This window comes from Somniosus microcephalus, chromosome 3 (assembly GCF_052327205.1).
Source record: "Somniosus microcephalus isolate GS21.2 chromosome 3, FLI_Smic_1.0, whole genome shotgun sequence".
Classification (NCBI taxonomy): Eukaryota; Metazoa; Chordata; class Chondrichthyes; order Squaliformes; family Somniosidae; genus Somniosus; species Somniosus microcephalus.
The window spans coordinates 286,631,352-286,642,114 of record NC_140989.1 but is presented as its reverse complement, the minus strand read 5'-3'; the positions used below and the strand labels follow the sequence as shown (position 1 = coordinate 286,642,114).

The window sequence follows — 10,763 nt, the reverse complement described above, 5'->3', positions numbered from 1 at the left end:
GGAGGTGAGTCACTTGCCGCAGAATACCCAGCCTCTGACCTGCTCTTGTAACCAAAGTATTTATGTGGCTGGTTCAGTTAAGTTTCTGGTCAATGGTGACCTGCAGAAAGTTGGTGGTGGGAGATTCAACGATGGTAATGCCATTGAATGTCAAGGCGATAGTTACTTGCCACTTATCAGACAAACCCTGAATGTTGTCCAGGTCTTGCTGCATGTGGGCAGGGCACAGACTGCTTCCTTCTCTGAGGATTTGCGAATGGCACTGAACACTGCAATCATCAGTGAACATCCCTATTTCTGACTTTTATAATGGAGGGAATGTCATTGATGAAGCAGCTGAAGATGGTTGGCCTAGGATACTGCCCTGAGGAACTCCTGCAGCAATGTCCTGGGGCTGAGATGATTGGACTCTTACAACCACCTTTCTTTGTGCTAGGTATGACTCCAGCCAGTGGAGAGTTTTCCCCCTGATTCCCATTGACTTCAAATTACTAGAGCTCCTTAATGGCACACTTGGTCAAATGCTGCCTTGATGTCAAGGACAGTCACTCTCAACTCACCTCTGGAATTCAGCTCTTTTGTCCATGTTTGAACCAAGGCTGTAATGAGGTCTGGAGCCGAGTGGTCCTGGCAGAACCCAAAGTGGGCATCATAAGAACATAAGAAATAAGAGCAGGAGTAGGCCATATGGCCCCTCGAGCATGCTCCGCCATTCAATAAGATCATGGCTGATCATCGACTTCAATTCCACTTTCCTGCCAGAGCTCCATATCCCTTGATTCCCCTCAAGTCAAAAAACCTATCTATCTCAGCCTTGAATATACTTAAAGACTCAGCATGCACAGCCCTTTGGGGCAGAGAATTCCAAAGATTCACAACCCTCAGAGTGAAGAAATCCCTCCTCATCTCAGTCTTAAATGGCCTACCCCTTATCCTGAGACTATGCTCCCTAGTTCTAGACACTCCAGCCAGGGGAAACAACCTCTCGGCATCTACCCTGTCAATCCCCTTCAGAATCTTGTATGTTTCAATGAGATTACCTCTCATTCTTCTAAACTCCAGAGAGTTTAGGCCCATTCTACACAATCTCTCATCATCAGTGAGCAGGTTATTGATGAGTAAGTGCTGCTTGACTGTACTGTCAACGACACCGTCCATCACTTTGCTGATGATTGAGAGTAGACTGATGGGGCGGTAATTGGCTGGTTTGGATTTGTGGACAGGACATATCTGGGTATACCTCATTACAAAGAATGGAACCACGTCTTAAAGCAGGAGCAACTCTCTGTCGGTGATGTCACCTGAGTGGCTCTGGAGTGAAGGAAGCCCAAAAGGGCATTTTTTTTCATTGACGCAGTGAACTGAAATTTATTTTTAAAGGCAAACATTAAGATGAACATTTTATAGACACAGAGTACTTTAACATAAATGACTCAATCTGGAGTACCCCTTTCATTTTTTTTATTTAATTACACATGAATTGCAAAGAGACTTTGCTTTTTAAAAAATAAAATCAGTGTGCAGTGAACTTGCACAGGAGGTAAACCTGAACATGAAGTAGTTTTACACAAGTAATAGTGCATTGGGCTTTCCAGTTGGTAAGAGCACTGGCCAGTGTGGCACTGAGTTACGGAAGGAATTGGTCCCCATTGTGCCTGTTAATTGGGTGCAAAATGCATATGGGGGAACCAACTTTTGGGTGCTATCTCCCACACCCAACCCCCTTTTGGAAGTATACCAGCTGCCAACTTCCTGTGCCCAGGGTGCCAGCCTAAAACAAGCATTGGACCCCTTGAATATCAAGGGCTTAATGCCTGTTTTAGGATCCCGCTGTCAAATTTAGCAGAAACTGGATGGAGCATGTGCTGCGCATGCACCGCTTAATTTTTCCGGGTCTAACGCGGCCTAACCAAAGGTTCTTAAAGTGACTGCTGGAGACCACCAAAGGCACAGTAAGTTTCCGATTTTTATTCTTGCCTCAACGTGGAGCCAAGGGGTACAAAAGGGCTCCTCCTGGCTCCACAGTAATACTGCGGGCTGCTGCTGGCACACGTTCACCCCTCTCCTGTTCGCCTCTCCCGCCCCTGGATCTGGTGTGGACCAACGCGGCATCCCAACCGACCAATTTTGGGAAGGCCATGACCTGTGAGCTCCATCAGGATGCCCGATTGGGATCTATAGCTTGCCAGTATTTTGGAGATGAGGTCCGAGGTCCAAGGTCCAGTTTCGAGTGAGAACTGACGCAAAAGCAATTTCTTCCCCATACAGTCCAGTAAGATCCCAAGTTCAATCACCAGTCTGTACAGATGCTAGCTCATTTCAGACAGGGAAGTAATAAGGGCACCACAATTGTCCTCTAGCTTAGACAGGGAAAAGAAAAGCTACCCAGTGTTTCTGATCCTGGCCTTCCAAGAAGTACATGCCTGTAGATGTTGGATGAGGGGAAGGTCAAACTTAGCTGTGGAGCCCATTATGATAAAACAGCTTGTCAAAATTCACTGTGTTGTGTATGTACTTTTAAGGGAATAACTGGTCTCAGACTGCAGTACCGGCAGTGACCACCCCTGTATAAAAGGCCCTAGCAGGCTTCTGTAGTTTCAGTTTCCAGGTTGTCTCCATTCAGTAAAGACTTGTTATAATCAACTCCTGCAGTCGGTGTCTCAATTATACACGGACATAATACTGGCGACGAGTAAGAAATGAACTTACCTGCAACTCGGCAGCACCTCAGACGATGTTATTGAAGGTCGGAGCCAGAAGAAAGAAAAAAAAATAATCCAAAGAAACTCGAGAAACGGGCGTCGACCGTGGGCAACCGCCCTCCAAATCATCGAATTGAAAAATTGCAGGAGAGACTGTCGAGAGCCAGGCTTGGTTCTCCAGTCTGTGGTTTCCCAGCTAATCGGGCTGGTGGCAGGTAGTGCACTGATCCTTCCTGGGCTGCGGCGGGCTAGAGCTCGATCGGGTGGCTCTGCAACGGGGCCGGGCAGCGAGTCGGGAAGCAAAGAGAGAGAGAGAGGGTGGAGCACACAGGGCGCGGCCGGTGCTTCGAAGCCAGGCAGCGTTCGGACCTAAGAAGAGGGAGTGAAGTGTCCCAGAGGGTCCGCTCCACGACGGGAACGGTTCTTCAATTAACGGAGCAAATATTGAAGCGCGATAGAAAAATAAAAATACCGTGGAGAGCGGCGTTGGCAGCAGCGATTGGGGAGGCGCGAAGACCATAGGGCATCGCCATTACAGGATAGTAAAATAAATATAATCGCCAGCAACAGCGTTGGCAGCAGCGGCGGGAAAGCGCAGGAGGCGCCATCTTAACTCGGCGGGGAAGAAGGAAAAGCGTGGGAGGCGCCATCTTAGATTTTCAAGATGCCAAAGACTGGCGATATCACTGCCTTCGATAATGCAATAGAAGACTGGACCAAGTATGTGGAAAGAGTCGAGGTGTATTGCGAGGCAAACGAAATAGCCAATGAGAAAAAGGCATCGGTATTGCTAAATTTAATGGGCGCAAGAACATACGGCCTATTGCGGGACCTGATTACTCCAGCCAAACCGAAGGCGAAGAGTTTTAACGAAATTGTTGCTATCCTACAGGAACACCTAAATCCTACACCGCTGCTGATAGCAGAAAAATTTAAATTCCACAGGAGAAATCAGCATAAAAATGAGAGCAACGGAACTACGCAAGCTATCAAAGCACTGCCAGTTCGGAGCAGGACTGGCAGATACCTTACGGGACAAATTTGTCTGTGGACTCCTGAGTGAAGGAACCCAGAAGAGGTTACTCTCAGAGAAAGAGCTGACGCTAGATAAGGCTTTCAGCGTGGCAGTATCGTACGAAGCAGCAGCAAGGGGAGCTGCGGAAATACAACAAAAGCCACAGCATTACGGCACCCACGAAATGACACGGGGATTTGCAAAATGTTATCGCTGCGGCAGAACAAACCATGACCAGAAGGACTGCTGGTCCAAGGACAAAATATGCAGGCAATGCGGAAAGATGGGACACATTGCACGAGTTTGCAGGTCTGGGAAGAAGACCAACGACAACAAAAAGGCTACTAAGGAACCATACAGGAAAGTACAAAAGATGACAGACAGTAGTTCCGAAGACTGGATGAGCGATAGTGAATCCGGGAACAAGAGACTAAGCTGTCTCAAACTTCACAACATAATCACAAAAGAGGATCACCGAACCATTTGGGTCACCCTCACGATAGCAGGGTCCCAAGTCAAAATGGAATTGGATACAGGATCAGCTCTAACCGTCATGAATCGACGAGACTACGAGCGGCTATTCTCACACATACCTTTGAGAGAGACATCCATTGTCTTGAGGACGTATACGGGGCAAAAAGTATACCCCAGAGGAAAAATAAGGGTGCCTGTCGAATACAACGGCAAGAAAATACGGAAATTGTATCTCTACATTCTGCAAGATGGTGGACCACCGTTATTGGGACGTGAATGGATCAGAAAGATAAGTTTAGACTGGCACTCCATTCAGGCACTGACGGTGGCTGGTAAAAAGGATGACGACGTCACTCCTGGACGATTGTCAACAATCTTAGCTAACGCCAAAGAGTTATTTCAACAAGAACTGGGCACTCTTAAAGGTGTAACCGCCTCGATAAAAATAGAGGAGAATGTAATTCCCAAGTTTTTCAAAGCAAGACCGGTACCATATGCAATTCGCCCAGCCGCCGAGGCAGAGCTGGAGAATCTGGAGAATGCAGGCGTGTTATCTAAGGTAGACTGGAGCGAGTGGGTGACACCCATCGTTCCTGTCATGAAAAAAACGTTAAACAATAAGTCTGAGGAGCCAAGGAAGGTTCGCATCTGTGGGGACTTCAAGGTGACGGCGAACCCAGCCCTTCACACAGTACAATATCCTCTTCCAAGGATAGAAGATATCTTCGCCTCGAAGCGTTTTACAAAAATTGACCTAGCACAAGCATATTTGCAGATGGAGGTTGAAGAATCCTCTAGGAAGTATCTCACGATAAACACTCACAAAGGTCTTTACCAGTATAATCAACTGGTATTCGGAGTAGCATCAGCTCCGGCGATATGGCAAAGAGCGATGGAACAAGTCCTGCAAGGGATTCCGGGGACTCAGTGTTACTTGGACGACATCCTTGTAACAGGTGAAGATGACAGTGAACACCTTAACAACCTAGAACAGGTGCTCACTAGACTACGGGAACATGGGCTGCGAGCCAACCGCCCCAAGTGCGAATTTTTTAAGAAACAGATATTGTATTGTGGCCACGTGATTGATGAAGAGGGGTTACATAAGTCCCCTGACAAAATTGAAGCGGTTGTTAAGGCCCCAGCGCCTGAAAATGTGTCGCAACTGAGGTCATTCCTTGGGTTGGTGAATTACTATCATAAGTTTTTGCCGAATTTGTCGACAATTCTGCACCCACTGAACGCCCTGCTACGAATGGGGGTAGCATGGAAATGGAGCGATGATTGTAAGCGTGCTTTTCGGAAGAGTAAGGACTTAATCACTTCAAGAGAAGTATTGGCTCACTACAACCCATCACTACCGATAAGACTGGCGTGTGATGCGTCTCCCTACGGCATTGGGGCGGCACTGTCACATAAATTCCTTGATGGTTCAGAGAGGCCGATAGCTTTTGCGTCACGCTTGTTAACTTCAGCCGAGCGTAACTACGCCCAGATTGAAAGAGAGGCCCTCAGCATGGTGTGGGGGGTGAAGAAGTTCAATCACTACCTGCACGGTCAGATATTTATTCTACTAACTGATCATCAACCTCTTGTCTCCATTTTCAACCCTCAGGAGGGCGTACCGATAATGACGGCACAACGGCTACAGAGGTGGTCCCTTTTCCTAGGGGCTCACCAATATGACATCGAGTACAAAGGAACTAAACAGCATGGGAATGCTGATGGATTGTCGCGCCTACCGTTGCCAACGGTGGAGGAAGAACTGGCAGTGGATCCAGTGGAGTTATTCCACTCGACTATAGTCGAATGTCTCCCTGTGACGAATGCAAACATAGAAAAGGAAACACGAAATGACCCGACACTCTCCTGGGTCTATGATTTAACGGTGAAGGGATGGCCAGCACATGGCGAACCACTGCTGCCAGCATTCTCGCCGAGAAGAGAACAGCTGTCAGTGTGCAGAGGAACCTTGATGTGTGGATCCAGAGTAGTAATTCCATCCAAATTGAAGGATAGAGTGCTGAATGAGCTTCATGAGGGTCATCTGGGAGGGGTAAAAATGAAGAACTTAGCCAGAGCGTTTGTGTGGTGGCCGGGAATCGATAGAGAAATCGAAGAGATGACCAAGAGCTGTATAGGATGCCAGAAGGTCCAAAACGCCCCACCACAAGCCCCTCATCTCCATGGCAAAGGGTGCACATTGATTTTGCTGGTCCCTTTATGGACTCGATGTTTTTAATTGCGGTGGATGCACATTCAAAGTGGCCAGAGGTAATAAAAATGTCCTCAACCACCACAGAAAAAATGATCACAGTCTTACGAACCATATTCGCCAGGAATGGACTGCCTGAGCAGATTTGCTCTGACAATGGACCACAGTTTGTGTCTGAAGAGTTCCAGAGGTTCTTAAAGAACAATGGTGTTAAGCATTACACATCCGCCCCATATCATCCAGCCACTAATGGATTGGCCGAGAGGTTTGTTCAAACATTCAAGAAGGCTATCAAGGCAATGTGTAATGAAGATATACCCCTACAACACAAGGTGGATAACTTCTTGTTTGCCTACCGGAATGCGACACATGCGGTTACCAACCAAACTCCAGCCATGATGTTCTTCAATCGAAGACTACGATGCCGCTTGGATTTGGTTAAGCCAAACGTCCGAAGAGATGTGGAGAACAGGCAGTTTCAGAATATGAATGAAAGGCTGACCAGGAGTTTTAAGATAGGTCAACCAGTTTTGGCCCGGGACTACCGCACAGAGAAATGGCAGCCAGGAACGATCTGTACACGGCAAGGACCTCTAATGTATACCGTGGACGTTGGGGAGAGCATTGTAAGATGCCATGCTGACCAGATTCTAGAGTCACTGGAAAACGTCAACTCCACACCACGATCTGATACACCTGACGATGAAACCGAAGTACCAATTGCATCTACCGCAGAATCGGTGATATTGGAAGCAGACAAACCAAACAACGACATTGATCCCGACTCAACCTTGCCAGAAGAACCTGATATCCCAAAGAGGCGTTATCCAGACAGAATCAGGAAGCCTCCTCAAAGACTGAACTTATAATTGCTTAACTTCAACCAATGTATCTAGCAACCGTAATTGTAATTGTAATTAGTTATTATTTAGTTGTTAAATGAATGTTATGTACTGTTTATCTAAAAGGGGAGGAATTGTTGTGTATGTACCTTTAAGGGAATAACTGGTCTCAGACTGCAGTACCGGCAGTGACCACCCCTGTATAAAAGGCCCTAGCAGGCTTCTGTAGTTTCAGTTCCCAGGTTGTCTCCATTCAGTAAAGACTTGTTATAATCAACTCCTGCAGTCCGTGTCTCAATTATACACGGACATAATACACTGTCTTGGCACACACATGAAAAATGGTCACTTGGGCAAAGTACTGGATGGTCTTTGGTGCCTGTGAAACCATACCTCAATAAGGTGCCAAAGCTTTCAAGACAGAATGGAGGGGAAAATTGGTGGAAAATTGACTATAATGGCCTCTTCCTGCTCATCTCTATCCAGCAGTAGGTAGGTCAAACTTCTGGCAGACTGTCCTTCAGGCAATCTCTATTGTGACATGGGGAGCTGTTTGTGCCCCGCTTTATCTCTGTTGGGCCATTAAAGCACAGCAGTTATGTGATCCAAATAGGTGCCCAGTCTACCCAGGGCCTTAAAGGCAGGCAAATACAAGGGAGGGAAACAATTAATCACCCAATGTTCCTGATCTTGATCCCTATTCAATGACCCCTGCTGGCAAAGGTTTGTGTGCTGACATCAGCTGGGGACCAAAGTCAATCTAGCTGTGCCACCTCCTATGGGTGAATAGCCTGTCTGCATTCACTGTCTAGGCTTGCCAGTGGAAGCTGTATTTTGTGTTGAGCACAGGGAAATTTATCTAAGATACCAGAGGGTAATCTGTGAACCTGTACACCATGAGTCAGCACCTTCAGGCGAGAAGGACTTTTATTTTGTAAAATAACTGAAGAAATCCTAAGAAAACAAATACAAAGCTTGTCCTCAGATAATTTAATGCATTTCACTTCCAGCTGGCTGAATTGTGTCTATACTGAATGGAGTATGATGTAAACTGACAGCAACTAGACTCTGCAATTGAATTATACATTTCATTTTAAGCTGTCTTTGTAAAAATAAGAGCAAAGTATAAATCTGGGCCAGACTGAGGACTGACAATCTCTTCGCTCTGCTGACTGCAGGGATCCAAATGAAATTAGTTAGGCTTAGTCCTACCCAGCTCCTAGTTCAGCACAAACCTGCCTCTATTTCAGCTTTCAACTGATAATGTCAAAATGGTTGCTGTGGAAAATAGAAAAAGTTTAAAATGGTGGAGTAGGATTCTCTTGAGGTTGGAGTTGACCCTCATTGTTGGGGCAGAACGGTGGGAGTTTTACTCTGCATCTATCTGACCTTGGAGTGCTGAAATGGGAAAGTGGTCTATTTCTCAGCTTTAACAGCCATTGCCTTGGTAGAACACAACATCTGTTTTATTTTTTTAAAAAGCCTCACATCTGTCTCTGGGTGAGAGGGGTACAAGACAACATAATAGCCCAAGTGGACCTGCCACAGTTAGAGTAAAGACAAGCCTATCCAATACTAAGCAGCAGCCCTTCCTTCTTTGCACATATTCCAATTAATGGCCTATTTAAATAATATAAAAGAAAGTCATTCCAGGAATAGCAGGATGTTCCATGTTGTGGAATTGTTCGAAGTACATTTATACAGGGCAAGGGACATCTCGGATGAAAAACATTTGTAAAACCCTATCTGGAATGATTTTTGCAAGCAGTTTACTGTCTATATTTATGCTTACATAATGTAAGAATACAAACTCTTTTCAGAGGCTTATACAGATTAGAATGCCTCACCAAGACAAGCACAGCTATAACTCGTTTACGCTTAGGAGATAATGTTATCTAGAATCAAGTTGAACGCAGAAGGTGCAAGGAAAATCCACTGTATTTTCCTTTGAATACCACAGTGCCTGGAAATCTTCTGCTTGGAAAGGCTCACTTTTCTCTGCCTGGTGTCTCAACGTTAAGGGGTGGAATCCTGGCACTCATCAGTGAATAGACGTAGGGCCAAATCTTGTCCGTTTCTGTCCCAGAAAATGTGTGCAAGATTCCCTTGGTTCTGAAAGAAAAATAAAAAGCAGACAAAAAAAATGATTATACACTAATCGGCTTTCTATAGCCCAATTTGCATTGCACAGTTCCATACTAGGTGCTGCATTGGGTAGTACAAGGTTGATTTAAAATCTCAATTTTGTGGATCAAGTATCTATGAGTCATATACCAGTTAGAGCTTATGCCTTGCTGGAAAAGTACTGAGCAGTATTGACACCATTCCTAGAGGCCTATAGAACAAGCTTCCTCTACAAGTAGATACAAGAGAGGGGGGAACAGGCAAATAACGAGTGGAGGGGGGTGGGTGAAGGGTAAAACACCATCTGCTCTAGGCATCTCAAGAATGCCCAATCCACAGTATTCCGAAACAAATTAAGAAAGTACCTAAATGCTCCTGCCCAGCCACATAACCCTTTCTCTCCACCAATCCTGAAGAAACACTACTATGCCCATAAAAACAACTGTGCTAACAGACTCATTAGCCCCGATTTTAACCTAACCCGCCCAGCTCCATTGAAGGCAATAAAGCGTAAAAATTGGGCAGCGTGTAAAATGGGAATCCAAAACCAGGCTGACCGGGTTAGGTTAAAATCAGGATTTTAAATCAACCTCCTGCTACCCAATGCAGCACCTGGTGTGGGACTGAGCAATACAGATTGGGCTCTTGTATCAATGCTTTTGCAAAATGTACAACAAAAGCACCAACGTATAAATAGAATTTTTAATGTATATTATTACCACATCATCACATAACCTTCCATTCATAAATATGTTTTACAGTGATCTGAAGTACCTTTACCTTTCCTCCCAATCTCTGCACACCATCACCAAATGCAGCAATGAGGGGCCTGGTGAACAATCTGCTTGCAAGCTATTGCCAATAGCACTCTAAACTATCCCCTCATAAGCATGCACTGTGCCAAAGATGAATTTTTAAAAAGCTAATAATTTCAACATTGAAAAAGCATTAAAGGCACTGAACCAGCTTTTCCGGATGTATTTATGATTAGTCAAGATCCTGTGGCACTGAACGTTGGGGAGTCAAGACTAAAAGCAGTGTTCGTATCAAGCAGGGCTAAAGGATGGGGAGGGGGGGCGAAGAGAGAAAGGAATTGACAGAGGAAAAGCAACAACAACAACTTGTATTTATATAGTGCCTTTAATGTAGTAAAACGTCCCAAGGCGCTGCATAGGAGTATTAAAAGACAAAAAATTTGAGATAACAATAATGGGAGAATGGAGGGAAGGGAAAATGGAGGGATGGAGAACAGAAGAGAGATGAGAGGGGAGTGGGAAATGAAGAGGATGGGAGATGGGTGGCAGGGGAGTGATATTAGGTGGTGGGAGGTCTAGAGGGGATGGGGAGAAGGAAGATGTGGAGGAACAATGATGGGGACAAAGGAGAGAGAA

General features: G+C 45.6%; 1 protein-coding gene across 1 annotated transcript in view; it reads right to left on the bottom strand.

Moving 5' to 3' along the window:
- Window positions 1-1,446: 1,446 nt before the first annotated feature.
- ak4 (adenylate kinase 4) overlaps window positions 1,447-10,763 on the bottom strand; it is a 98,079-nt gene continuing 88,762 nt past the window's right edge. The window contains exon 6 of the mRNA XM_085982704.1: window positions 1,447-9,360. Within this exon, the coding sequence (XP_085838830.1) occupies window positions 9,237-9,360 (124 nt within the window). The 3' untranslated portion in view covers window positions 1,447-9,236. The remainder of the gene's footprint in view (window positions 9,361-10,763) is intronic.